Here is a 14,932-nt window from a genome sequence, read left to right on the forward strand (position 1 = left end):
GATATAGAAAAAAAAGTTGAAAAAGGAAAAAAAGAAAAAATGTTTAATATATTTATAAAGGAGAAAAAAACAGAAAAAAATAAACAAAAATCAAAAAAAGAAAAAAGAAAATAATTCCAAAATTTGGATCTAAAAGGAATTGAACCAAACTACTAAAAATTAACTTAAGTTTCTTATCACTACTTCAAACCAACACATTTGATTTATGTTAGGTGACAAATTTAGATATTTTGAATTTTATGTATATAAAAATAAAAAAATTAAAAATTGAAGGGTAGCGATCTCTGCCCTTGACAATATAATGCATGATTTTTTTTTTATAAATTTATAAATGGTATATATTTGACGTACTAGCATTGTATAAAATAATATTAATTTATTAAATTTTTTTTTATAAATTTATAAATGATTTATATTCGATGCAGTGACAATGTATTAAGACATAAAATGGAGTTGTATAATTAAAAAATAAATTTTAAATTTTTAAAATTTTTAAAATGAATATTACTAATCTTCTTAACTTCTTTTTTTTTTTAAATAAATGATTTCTTTTTTCTGTCCAACCCTCTCTTAGTTAATCTCCTCTATTCTTTCCCTTGACGATAATAAATTGATAAAAAATTATAAATAAATTTGATGGAAAAATGAATGATAATTGAAGAAGAGGGATTGGTTTTTTTCTTTGTTGCTATTTTGTCTTGAGGGGTCGGGGTGGGGAGGACAAATTTTACAACACCAACTAGGGTTTATTTGGGATTTAATCTGAATCTAAAATTAAGATGTACCTCTATTGTCCAAGCAAACTTTGCCGGAAGAGACTTGTTGAATAACCGAGACATGCTTAACCTTAGGCCTCGGAATCATTAACATGTATTTCTATTTCGTAATCATCAAAATCTGTTCATCATGTCACGTTTGGACCCGAGTCTCAAAAGTGTTCAAAATTTATTTTTTGTTAATCAAATAATAGATCATAAATATTTAAAAAATGGGTAAATTAAGAAAAAGAGTGAAATAAACATTATTTTCAATAATCGAAATTAAGAGTTTAGGGTTTTGGATTTCTTGTTGGTAAGGGAAGAAAAACAAGAGAAGAAGAAGACATTGGGTGAGAGGGAGTCAGGGAAAGAAGAAAATTATTTTTATTTCTTTTGAAAAATAATACTATTTGTTTTTAAATCTTTTAAATATTTAAATTTATTATTTAGTGTTAGAGAAAAAAGTTGGCAATAGTGAGTACATATCGCTTTTAACGAAAAGCTTTGTCGTTCATCAGAATTTGTTTACAATCTTGGGTTAGTTTGGACTATACATATTTTATGTTTAAACCCAATGGGCCAAAACATCAAGCTGTGACTTTAATGTTACCACTCTGTCACCAACATGTGATTGGTCCTACACTTCTACAAGTTTTCCCTCCATGCAAAATACCAATAGATTCTATCAGCCACAAATGTGAGGGACTTTTAGAACACATCAATTTGTTACAATTGAGAATTTCTCCATTTTCATTAATCTACAAGAAAATTAGCTGCAGAAAAATTTAGCAACAGCAAAAATATCCATTATTTTCACTTTTCCTTTCAATATGTCATCCCAATGTTACACAGACATAGCCTCTTCATTACAAAGTTCCATTGATGTACAAGGTCCAAGCTAGGGGAAAGTTGTTTCAGAATCTTAAATTTAAAAAATGGGGTGTCACTTGGGGGTTAGCTGGGTAAGTTGAAGAAACCACTATGTCTTTCCCTTTTATAAAAGAAAGCAAAACCACATAAGAATGAATTCAACAACCTCCTGGGCTGCCATAAATCAAAGCATCTAGGAAGAGAATATAGAGCACAAAAGGTTGAACCTAGCAAACCACCACTCCAAACCAAGTCACTGCCATCTTCACTCCCGAAACCTGCTCCAATTGAAAAATTCATCAGACCAGAAAGGACCCCAAAAGAATTGTTCAGATGAGGTTTAAGAACCCAAAAAAATGAAATAGATAGTAAAAGGATCCTGCAACAAATTTTACATGCATCAGATGCTCATTGACAATGCAGCAAACAGGACACAAAGCTGCTTAGATAGACCAACTTCACCAATAATAAATAAGGATAACAAGAAATGCAGACGATAAAACCATTTCTTTTATAACGTATAATACTCTCTTTAAAAAAATGTAAAACTTTCTAAGAAAAAGTAGCTCACAATTTGAAGAAAGTTAAACTTGATAATTAAGAAGAAATTTCAGAATGACCAGAGAATTTGCAAGTGAAAATTATTACTTCTAAAAGCTTTCTGACTATAGTTGAACCACTATTCTGAAAAAAATCCCTTAATCTGTATGAATACTTCCCACTTCCCACTTCCTACTCCAATCCTACTTTCTTTCACATGCCATGAGTACCCCAAATTTCAAATTCACATATTAACCCTTCATAAAAAACATAAATATTTCATATAATTATTTGTATTAAATCAACTTGAAAATTAGAATCATTACTAAATTAAACCATTAAAAAGCTATTGAGAGAGAAAAATACCTACAAGAAATCTTCCTTTGGATATGGTACAATGCTACAAGAAATTCATGGCACCTTAGCCTATTTAAACATCTAATTAAGCACAATGCTGTAATAACCACGTCGTGTATAGTATTCGGTAAACATAATTAAGCAACTCACATAAAAATATTGAAAAAGCAATTATAAAAGAATAATACAACAGAATGGTGGCTAAATGGAGGATTAGGAATAAAAATAAATGAAAGAGTACAATTGTTGTTTGCCATGTTAAAGACAAGTTCTATTCTTGATGAAAATAAACTACACAGACCTAAGACAATCAGAGTTTTTCCCCTTTTAAACCTTTTCTTTGCCAAGTGTCATAACATGAGCCTATAAAGTCCCACATAATTCAAATTCAATTTTTTTTCAATTATAAGTATATTAAAATTGCGATTTTAACTAATAATAATTTAAAATACATTACAATTATATAATCAATACACACACACACATATTTATATAAATCATAATCTACCAAGACAAAAATTATCCCTTCCATACCAAAAAAAGTGTTTTTGTATATATTTTTTATTCCTGTTCCTCCTATCTCATGTTTATAGATGCTAGAGAAATCTAGCACCTCTTTGTTTACAACTTAGAGGTTAGGCAAAAGTTTTTATAATGTGGATCAATGTGGTTTAAAAGGAAATCCAAATTATAACAGCAATAAGTATTAACAATTTGAAACGCCATCTGCCATTACCAAGTCAATCAATTTTGCTGTCATTATTATTCCATTTGATTTTACAACTATTTTAGACAAATATTAAACCTTTTTTCCCAAAAAAAAACTTTTTAATTGAAATGTTGATCAACCAATTATTAGAGTCTATAAGAACTTTTAAATCCTTTAAACGGTCACATTTTAACCTTTTTTTAAATTAACAATTTCTTTCTTAAAAATTAATAAGGAAATCATATTAGATATAGAAAACATTAAAAGGCTAGAAGTCTTCAAAATAACAGAACCAATATTCTTTTGTTCTTCTCAGTTTTACGATATGTTGCTCTTCTTAATTTTAAACAGTCAATTTTTAAACTTTGACATTTGAATTATGATCAAACCAATGTCCTTACAAGCACATCATTCATTGCACCAATTATAAGGCACCTACTAAGTTTTGAACGTGAGTTAGTTGTTGAAATCTAAAAACTTCATTCCTAATGTTATTTAATTTATTAGCTTCTAAATCCAAAAAAAAAAATGTTACTATACATATTCAAGAAATCAAGAAAACATCTTAGACTACTTAAGTCAATAAGGGAGAAGAGGCTTCTATTAATCACCTAATTGATAGTTTGCTAGTTACAATGGAACGCCAAACTTGTTCACTTACAGATTGAAGCATTTAGATGAATCAACATAGGTAAACAGTCTGCTTAGCAATCGTGAAATTAGAGGCTTGGACTCGAATCAGAATGATGCATTTCAACCAGCAAATGCAGTAGATAATTTGGTTCTATCCACAAAAAGAGACATTAAAGAGTGTTTCAAAAAATTGATTTCCATAAAATGTTGTGGAATTCATTCAACATCTATAATTTGCTCTGTTTGCAGCCAACAAACACTTGATTTCAAAATCATTTGCAAGTAAATGCCACTAAATAAGCAACTTCATCCATGATAAGTATAACATCATTGGACATAAGAAACCAAAAATCAGCATAAAGGACATGTTGGAAATAGAATTGCATTATAAACAAAATGTATCTTGAGTACTATAAGCATTTAGATAAATAAGTTATAGGAACTCAATTTTAACTGAACAAAAAATGAGATAATGTAACAAAATACTAATGATTAACAAGTCAGTAGCAGAATACCTCAAACCCTGGTACAGGACGCATCAAAATCATCAGGAGCAACACGTGCAATCCAATTACTCAATGTCCTCTTAATCTCAGAGTGATTAACATATGCCAACTCATACATACTACACAAGTTAATCACCAAAGTCTCATTCAACGCCATGGTTGGCACCCTTTCAAGTGCATTCTCTAACACCTTAATTGAATCCGACAAATCCCTCAAATACATCAAACAAAGTGCCTTATTATTAATCGCAACAACATCTGCATGATCTCTTTCGATACACTCCTCGTATTCCCTCACAGCAGAAACATAATCTTTGCCTACCAAATAAACCAAGGCCTTGTTTCTATTCACAAGATTCCTGAACTCAACCTCACTCAAAAAAGAATACCCACCATTCTTCCCTTCATTTAACATTGTCTCGACAAGGTGAAATGACCCTTTTGCGCCTTCAAGATCCCCAATCTGCATCTGAATATACCCCAGTTTGGAAACTAAAAATGGGTCTGAATAATCATGATTGATCAAATCCTTAATCAAATCTAAACACACATTGAATTCCTTAGCCCCCAAATGATGCCCAATGATACAATTCAAAACAAAATTTTCCCTTTTTTTCCAAATTTTGACAGACTCCTCTAAATTATCACGTTCTTTTTGTTTAATTTTTTGACGAATAAAATTAAGCAAAAGATAAAACCGATCTAACCCTTCTTGGCGATTCCCGAGCTTGATTGGGAGCTGGGCGTGGATGAACCGGAGTGAGAAGGGGACCATTGAACCTGACCGGTTCGGATAAACTTGGGGGTAGGTTTCGTATTGGTAATGGTGGCTGTTGAAGTCGTGGAGAGAGTCGAGTTCGTTTGCAGCATCGGTGAAACGGCGTAGTTTAGAGAGGGCGAGGACGTTGTAGGAAACGTAGATAAGGTGGTCGTGTGGGTTGGTTAGGAGGTTGAGAGAACGGGCTCGGGAAACTTTATCGAGGATGGAACGCCAGGAGCCGCGAGTGGCGAGGTCTTGGAGAGAGGCGAGCTCGTGGGCTAGGTCGTTGAGAGATCCGAATTGGTTCGATAGAGGGTCGGTGGTCGGGGATGGTCCGTCCATGGTGACGATGAGGAATGTGGGAGGAAACTGTTGGGTTCTGCAAGTCGGAGAAAAAGATAAAACCAATTATATAAAGAAAATTGAGTAAATTATATACACCACCCTGAACTTTGAAATGTTTCTTTCTTAGGCCAAAGAAACTATGAAATGTTCACTAACGCCTCGTTTAGTCATTCTCCCCTATTCCTTTATCGCCCCGAAACGTAAGGCTCTGTTTGGATCAATATCGAAGGATGAAATGGTCATTTCGTTCCAGGAAATGGCCATTCTTAAATATGGCGGGATAAGCACTACCGCCCCTCACAAATTTTTGAATAAGCATTACTGCCCTAAAATCTTCTTACTTTCCTCTTCTTCTTCTCTCTTTATCACATCCGTGCACTCCTTGTTCTGCATCCATTTGCTCAATCTTTGTAGCTTCGTCCTTGTTCCATCTCCTTCTCTCTCTGCTTACAGTTCGGTCAGTTTCTCATCTCTGCTAAATGTGGTTTTTATATTATTATTTTCTTTTTTGGACTGTTTTCATGCATTTTGAGTAATGGGGAAATGGTAGAGTCTTTGCCCATTTTCAATGTTTGTTTAAAGATCAAAGATTTTATGTTTCCTGCTTGCCTCAGCTGCTGCCATATATAGGAAACATTAATATGAGTTCAATAGAAGTTTTTTCTTTTTCCCTATCAATCGAAGTAAGCAAAAAAAATATGAAGTATGGGCTATGAGGGTCGAGAGAGATAAACCTTAAAAAAAGGTCAGGCTGCAAGAGGTTTAATATATAAATATAAGTTTTGTAATAGCAAGAAGCTTAGACAGTTGAAAATGAGGTCAAAAGCTCTCCACGCCCTTCTAATATTATTGTGCAATGTTGTCTCAAGTCTGAACACACATGAATTGTTTTCATATATATATAATATAATGGTAGTGTTTATGGAATTTTAGCAAAAGCTAGGCATATATTGCTCCATGTCTCCACTGCATGTGCTTCTCTCCCACTTATTGAAGGTTTAAGTGAGAGGAAAATATATAGAAGACCATGGTGATCATAATGCTAGAAGGTGTCAAGCTTGAGGAATGAAGCTGCCACATATGGAAATCATTTAAAGTTGGAAAAAAAATTGATAACTCATCTTTTTTCTTTTACTTCTATATAATCGTGATGAAAACTCATCTTTGATAACTAAACTAATTTCGTTCTGCATGATAAATTATTGCATGTGTGTGTGTGTGTTATCCTAAAGTATTTTTACACTTCCAAAGATTGGGAAGAAAGTGATGAATGATGCTGATCTTTGTCTTAAATATATTACTTTCATTTCATTAAAATCTTTATGTACTACTCAAATGGTCTTTTTCTTAATTTCCCCTTCTTTGCCAATTACTTCTTTTTCCTTGTGAAAATGCCATCAATCATTGCATGTAATTAATGTTACACGTGTATGCATAAGGTTCCATGGCCCTTGTGCTGCATATATTGCTCACCATAAAACACTCTCAAATTAAATCTTATTGCCTTTCAGCAAAAGTTGAGATGTTTGTTCTGTCTTCATAGATTCATATAGCAATAAGCCCTTTGCCAATCTTAGACATAGATTTTTTTTTTTCCCCTCGGTGTCAAGGAATTTACCTGGCACTGCTGTCCTTGAGCTGATAAAAATCTCGTCTACCTTAAGGAAGTCAATAGGGACATTTCCCTGTATTGATAAATAATTATCACTGTTTATTGTTATGATTGCTAAACTTCCAGATTATTTTCTTTTCTGGCCCCTTTTAATCTGGGAAAGAAAGTGGTTTTCGTCATTGCTTGACCATCATATCTTCAAGGTATTTGTTTGGGTTTAGCTTAATTCATTCATTTACTTGATTTGCAAATATACCCTTTCATGCTTGTCTGAAGCTGAATTGATAATCAATTTGGGTAAGCTTTAAACCAGAAAACTTACATGAAAGTGGAGAAATTTTTAGTTTCTTGTTTGTGGTTTTAATGTTGTTAGGAGAAGTATGTTAATGTGGTATGATATTATTGTTTTTGATTATTTGCTACCCTTGATAACAATTTTGAAAATGGATTTTAAAATTTATATATTTTTGCAGTCATGGCTTGTTTGAGTAGAAATTATGAAAGGAGAAAAAGAATTGTAGATGTGTTCACAGTTTGGTTGGAGATGTGTATTGTTGTTAGTCGGTTTCTGTTGGCAGCAGTGTCATCTTACATACTCATTGGCCAAGTGAATCTACTTCAGCAAGGAAGAAGAGAAGCACCAATGAGAATGCTGGAGTGATTTCAACTGAATCACTTATTGATGCTGCCATGTTTTTGAGTGATAAAATAAGACAGGTTAAAATTAATTTGAGCCAAAGTATTGGAACTGAAATGATCATCCTACAAAGGGCGCAAGAGTATGATGCGGCATTAGGCAAGATCGAAGGTTTGACAGAGGATGAAAGGGATATAGCTTTAAGCAAATTAAATTCCTGATCATCCAACCCAAATGCTTGTGTTTTTCAGTCTTCTGCCTAGCCAAAGACTTAGATGGGTTAGAATGTTTCTTAGCAACCATTTGCAGAGGATACTTTCTTCTGCTTATGGGACAGTGTTTAAATACTGCTTCTGGGATAATCTTATTTGATTGTCTTATTTAAGTAGAATTGTAGGATTGTAGGGTTGTAGAATTGTTAATGTTTTGGGAATTGAATTGTAGAATTGTCCTTTTGTTAATGAGTCTGAATCTTCGGGTGAATATCTTCTGATAAATCCAGAGGAACAACTTGTAGTCTAGAATCTGGAGATAAATCTCCCCTGACTGATTCACATCTAACTCATCTAAATTTGACTTATCATTAAGTTAATGACAATAAAATTGAGAAGAACTCAAGTACCTTTATTATTTTTTAGCCTAAACTCAAACACCAAAACTTAAAAATCAACTAAACTCAAGCTTAACACTGTATTTAGTCAGCTCAATTGGATTATGCCCTATACCTAATCAATCTATAATTGCCTTTGCAACAGCTCTTGGGGTGATATGAAAAGTTCATACAATTGAAAAGGTTTCATGTCCACAAAATTTACAGTACAGACAATGGAGTAGAAACTTAAAACATGTAACAGTGATAAGAAACCTATATGAGACTCTTCAGAGATAAAGGAGATGAATGAAGGGATCGCATAATATCAGCCGAAAGGCGAAAAGTGGTATTCTCCAAAAAGAAAATGAAAGAAAAAGTAAAAAAAAAAAAAAGGGGAATATGTCTATATCGGAATATTTTTATTATATGCTTGATATGTTTATTTGTCTATATTTTTTTAATCATCTATATTCTTTGATTTGTCATATAATTAAGTATAAACTAATGTCAATTCATTGATTTTATACCTTACGTGAATTGACTGTGTAAAGTTTTAATTTAATTTCTACTTGTGACATATATGTACGGTAGTGACATCACACTTACTGTTGGACATACCCAAAAAAGGAAGCCGCAAATTTGTGCATATATATATAGATGCCTTTCTTTGTCGAAACAAATCTACTTTTAATTCGGTTTATTATTCATGCATGCCTTGTTGTTGAAAGAGGAAAGGAAAATATCCTTTCCTTGGACAATAACAAAGGAAAAAAAAACAACCCTTTTCCCCAGAGAGAAGAAAAAGGTTATTGAATGTTTTGGTCAATCCATATCTTCGTTGCATACTCATAGGAAATGTGCACATTTTCTACAAGTTTTAAGCCTCAATAGACATACGTGTTTGAGAAGAATCTAAGCATTTGGAAATAATTATAAAAATCACGTTTTTTTTATGTTAATTTTATCACACGATTTATACTAAAATTTTAACCTCAAATCTTTTTCTCAGAAAAATAAAAAGTTTTTAGAAGCAATCTAAAGCTTTTTGCAGGTGTAAAGTACATTTGAATTCTTTAGGCTTAGATAAGTTAGAAGAAGCGATTGTTCATATACTCTGTGTATTAATTATAATTTGACAATTGAAGATCTTGGTCATTTATTAAATGGGACCAACATGAATCTCATCTCTTCGTATGGTTTGGTCTTTGGACTACTTCGAACCATTTTCCAAACTTAAAAACAAAAAAAGAAAAAATGGTTGATCCCTAGGAACAAATTTTGCATGGGAGCCAAATTTGGGGTTCTTGTCCTTTTGGGTTGGTTTATTATAATGGCTATTTGTTTGAGTTCTTTTTTTTTTCTGAAATCTGTATTTAAATTGCAAAAATTTTCATATCTATGGATGATAAAATTTTTAAATTTAACAAATAATATTAGAGTGTTGATACGTATCCTTTTTTTAAAAATAATAATAAGTAAATAAATTATTTAAGGAATATATAAAAATTATTTATTTTTATTTTTATAATTTAAAAATTCCACTGCTTATGTATTAGTTAATAATATTTTGAACTATTTTTTATAATAAAACTTCTTTTTGCCTTTCAAAACAATGTATCATATTTAAGAATATAGGGATGAACTTGATTTCAGACACTAGCTAATTAAGTAAGGAATATCAGGGCAATCCAACCCAGATAAATCATCTATTTCCTTTCTTTGGCTCTTGAAATAACAAAAGGGTGATTCAAGTATCAAAGAAACTAAACATTTATTATTATCTTTAAAGACACATGGTTCGGATTTTACATTGCCAAGGACTTGTGATTATGTTGCTGGTTACATGCATCTTCATCGCCTTAACAACCGGTCCAGCTGCAGCTATAGAGCGTCATTACATATGGGAGGTGTCTTACCAGTACAAATCTCTTGATTGCTACAAGAAACTAGCTATTGCCATCAATGGGTTGACTCCAGGCCCCACTATCTCTGCAGGGCAGGGAGATACAATCGTTGTCGACGTTGTCAACAATTTGTTGATGGAAAATGTTGCAATCCATTGGCATGGAATCCGGCAGGTATGTAGCTAGAATCGCCCTTATTGCTTTCTAAAGATATTTGAGTTGAATAAGATAATCCTAAGTTAGCTTTAGAGTTTGAAGAGAATCTTATTTTTCATGTTCCATTTCCAAGTTCCAAGTCTGCTATATAGAATCTTTCTTTCTTAACCACATAGGATTGATTGTCTTTGCATTTGTGAACTTGCTGAGCTATTGATGGAAAACAGCGTGGAACACCTTGGAGTGATGGAGCAGATGGTGTTACTCAATGTGCAATCATGCCAGGAGAAACCTATCGATATACATTTGTGGTTGACAGGGTAATAACTACAAGCCTTAACTAACATCTATAAAACAAGCTTTGTACTAGTACTCTTAATTCTTATGTTTAAAGCTCACAAGCTTGTCTTTCCATTTGCTTAACATTAGGCTGGGACATATATGTACCATTCACATTATGGAATGCAAAAAGAAGCTGGGCTATATGGAATGATTAATGTTTCACTTCCACTTGGGGTATCAGAGCCCTTCAACTATGACTTTGATCGAGGGATTATTCTCAGCGATTGGTACCATCATACATCATATGAACAGGCAACTGGCTTGTCTTCCATACCTTTTGAATGGATTGGGGAGCCTCAGGTAAATTACGCTGCTGTATATTTTGATCTGCAACACTTCAGAGAGTATATGGTAAGCATAACAAGCTTTCTGAACTGTATTTTTATGTGTCATTTTTCAGTCACTATTGATAAATGGAAGAGGGAATTACAATTGTTCAGGCTTAGCCCCTATTGTTTGTAATTCAACAAATCCTCAATGTTCTCCATCTACACTGACTGTAATTTCAGGCAAAACGTATCGATTAAGGCTTGCTAGCTTGACATCTTTATCATCTCTTAGCTTTCAAATTGAGGTATACCGATGCTTCTAACTCAGAATCACAGTTTTGAGTAGCAGCTGTTCTTGAAACATTTTCCCTGTTTTCAAACGCAGGATCATGAGATGACAGTTGTTGAAGCTGATGGGCATTACGTTGAGCCTTTTGTCACTAAGAACTTATATATTTACTCTGGGGAAACATATTCTGTCTTAGTAACAGCAAACCAAGATCCTTCCAGGAATTACTGGACCAGCATAAATGTAGTTACTCGAAAGCCTAAAACCCCAAATGGCTTAGCCATATTCAATTACTATCCTAATCATTTCCGTGCATTTCCCCCAACAAATCCACCACCAGGACCCCTTTGGAATGACACAATCCCAAATGAATCAAAGTGTGACCATAAAAGCTCGCCAAGGTTACATTGTGACCCCTCCGAAAAAATCAGACAGGGTCATTGTACTCCTCAACACACAAAACAAAATAAATGGTTATGTTCGTTGGTCCCTAAACAATGTCTCACACTCCCTTCCTGATAGGGTGATGGTATTTCTCAGTAGACAAAACCAATGACTTCGATCCGAACCCACCTCCTGATAAAAACGAATTTATAAATTATGATATCGAATGGAAGCAAGAAAACAGAAATGCTACTTTAAGCAATGGGATTTACAGATTAAATTTCAATTTTACAGTAGATATTTTACTTCAGAATGTAAACACCATGCAAGAAAAATAATAACGAGACGAATCTATGGCATCTCCATGGACAAGATTTTTGGGATTTCGGCTTTGCCGCTAGGGCATGGGCAAATCTTTGGATGGTCATCTACACAAATTCTGAATAACATCCTGCAATTACCTTGAATCCTTGAGTCGGGGTTTGGCACTCAATCGATTAATTCAGTCTGAGAATCTGATTCACTACCCAAAAATGCCTTAATTTAGCAATAACTATAAGAGAATAAGGGTTGGAAACTGGCATGAATGCATAATCTTATATACTTCAAGAAATGCCTCAGGATTGGCAACAACTAGAAGAGAATAAAATTTCATATAAATTGCTGGAAACTTACATGAATGCATTGCAAAATTCGTTTGAGTGAGTGGAGTGGTACAGGATGCATTTTAAGGGCAAAATTGAACATTCAAAGTGTGGTGGGCCGGGGGGGGGGGGGTGTGGGTGGGCATGGGGTGGGACAGAGTACTCTGGACTGTGGACGTGCGAGCACTTCTTGCACGTAGATAGTTTTTTTTTTTTATTTTAACAAAGTCAGCTGTCACAGAAAAAAAGAAGAAGAAGAAGAAGAAGATGGTTGTGGCACGCATCATTTTTTTGATTATTGTAAAGATAAATTAATTAATTATCAATTAGTCCCTTTCCTTAATATGGATCAAAGAGATGCGACATGCAAATCACTACGAAGATGGTCTTAGGCATGCCATCCACGTCCAAGTGTATGCTCCTCCTTCCTACTTTAAGCAGTTGGGGGATCTCTCGTTTCATCCCCACACAGTTTATTCTTTTCGATTCCATGGCACGTCCTATTTCAGAAGTAGTTCTTCCCTCAACAAACAACATTGCTCGAGAACTAGATGAAATTTACAAGGATCTGCATGAACTTGACTTCATTTCAATTGAAGGAACTAAAACCCTGGAGAAAAAGGAGAGCCTGCAAAAGGAAAAACAGATATCTGTTGATCCAAAATCATTGAGAGAACCATCCATGGGAGAAATAAGCTTCAACATGATGTTACCTCCTATAAATGCACCTCCAGGTGACACTGCCGTGCCTCTTCCACCCCCTCTGCTACCTGCAAAGCACAAGTTCTTAAGTTGTAGCCTTCCAAACTCTGCAACCTCTTCTCCTCGATTTAGCTCATTTCTGTCAAGGAAGAACTTGAAAAATGAAAGTCAAGCATCTCCTCGACAGGTTGACAAGTTGGTCCATAAGCACTCATCTGCAGCACAATATCATCAGGCTCTGCAGAAAGACAACCAGTTTTGGAGAAGCAAATCTTGTGATGAAGGAAGAACATGTGCACCACCCGATGAACTTGATGATCTTTGGCTGTACAATGCAAATGCCCTTCAATACAAGAACAAGCATCATGGCCATGGCACTTTAATCTCCAATACCAATGTTAACAATGATATTCGTCATAAGAGTAGTAAGAACATGGACAATAATAATGAAGATGACTTCAAATGCAGCGCCCTTTGTTTGTTCCTACCAGGCTTTGGTAAGGCAAAGCCAGTGAGACCAAGAAAGCCAGAATCAGTGGTGATGGAGAATAATGTGATATCCAGAACAGTTTCCCTGGAAAAGTTTGAATGCGGATCCTGGGCTTCATCAACCATAATACCAGACCATGATGACGATGGAGACTCCATGAATCTCTATTTTGATCTGCCATTGGAGTTGATCGAAAATCTTGGGAACGATGCACATTTACCGGTTTCCGCTGCCTTTGTGTTTGATAAAGACATAAAAGGGGTCCTGAAAAATGGTTCAACCTCAACAAGAGCAACAGGCAGGAAATCCCACGAATCATCTCGCCATGTTAGGTTCTCTACATCATCCCCAACATCATACCCTGCCTCACCTGCTTCTTGCATCACACCTCGCTTGCGTAAGGCTAGGGAGGATTTTAATGCCTTCTTAGAAGCACAAAGTGCATGAAATTGTCTTACCCAACGCGTCAACATTTTCCTTTTTCCCACTTTATTTACAGGTGAGGCACTGCCCCAAGAAAATAAACTGTATGTTACAGGTGAGCGTATGCCAGCAACCCAATGAATTTTTTTGGTTCGAAAGCAATCCAATGAATTTAAAAGAGGAGACATACGCGATTGAACCCAACTTTTCTTCTTTACTGTATGGTATGATTCACTTTGCAAATTGCATTGCCATGATCAGCTAACAAATTAAGATGTTCAATCGACCTGATAAAAAATGCAATGGTGCTAAACAAAGCAAAAAGCAAGGGTCCATAAAGCAAACCAAGCATGTTAGCCACCTCAACGGATGCTTTGGGGACGTGGCCCCGCCCTAAACTCCTAAGCCCAATTGCTTATAGCCAATCGACCAAATTGTTCTTTATTTTTCTTTTTCATTAAAAGCATAAAACTGTCATGATGGTAGGATTCTTTTTTTTTTGGAGAATCAAAACATTTATGTATCTAAAGAAAAACAGGAATGCCCTGGAAACAAGGAAAACAAATGGATCAAACAATATTCTGCAAGTCATACGATCTATATCTAACAGCCTCTATGATGGAATGCAAGATACCATCCTGGGTTCTCCTTTGTTCTGCCAAAAGTTCTATCAGCTTTCAAATGACGTAAGTATAGGCGACCTTAATACAACAGAGAGCAATGCTTTGCCTTTTAGCCTTTGCTTAGCCCAATAAAATTCACTTGTCCAGTCCTGAACCATTCTTTGAACGCCACACACATTTTAAAACCTGCTGCCAAACTTGGTGAGTAAACCCACAGGTTAAAAACAAACGATCTTTCGACTCCACCTCCTGATCATAAAAAACACATGTAGTGCTCAAATGTGTAGAAGCTGTACTTCAAGAACTCATTCTCTGTTTTGTACAAACCTGCTGAGAATGGCCATCATGCTATTATAGCAAGCCAAAGTTGTCATGATATCAAATCTG

The 14,932-nt window shown here is 34.5% G+C and overlaps 2 protein-coding genes, 1 long non-coding RNA gene and 1 pseudogene across 3 annotated transcripts; 3 read left to right on the forward strand and 1 right to left on the reverse strand.

Moving 5' to 3' along the window:
• LOC18611615 (trafficking protein particle complex subunit 12) lies at nt 1,533-5,628 on the reverse strand. Its single transcript, XM_018114185.1, has 2 exons — nt 4,383-5,628; nt 1,533-1,906 (listed from the first exon to the last, which is right to left on the reverse strand). Exon 1 carries the CDS (start codon nt 5,473-5,475, stop codon nt 4,384-4,386), a length of 1,092 nt encoding a protein of 363 aa, XP_017969674.1. The 5' UTR covers nt 5,476-5,628; the 3' UTR covers nt 1,533-1,906; nt 4,383.
• On the forward strand, nt 5,689-8,188 carry LOC18611616. Its single transcript, XR_001926239.1, has 2 exons — nt 5,689-5,935; nt 7,564-8,188. It is a non-coding gene; the product is annotated as an uncharacterized LOC18611616 (long non-coding RNA).
• Nucleotides 10,074-12,175, forward strand: LOC18611617 (annotated as a pseudogene).
• LOC18611620 lies at nt 12,242-14,071 on the forward strand. The gene has a single exon (XM_007047967.2). The coding sequence runs from the start codon at nt 12,672-12,674 to the stop codon at nt 13,944-13,946; it is 1,275 nt and encodes a 424-aa protein (XP_007048029.2). The 5' UTR covers nt 12,242-12,671; the 3' UTR covers nt 13,947-14,071.

Source organism: Theobroma cacao, chromosome 1 (genome assembly GCF_000208745.1).
Source record: "Theobroma cacao cultivar B97-61/B2 chromosome 1, Criollo_cocoa_genome_V2, whole genome shotgun sequence".
In the NCBI taxonomy this organism is placed as follows: Eukaryota; Viridiplantae; Streptophyta; class Magnoliopsida; order Malvales; family Malvaceae; genus Theobroma; species Theobroma cacao.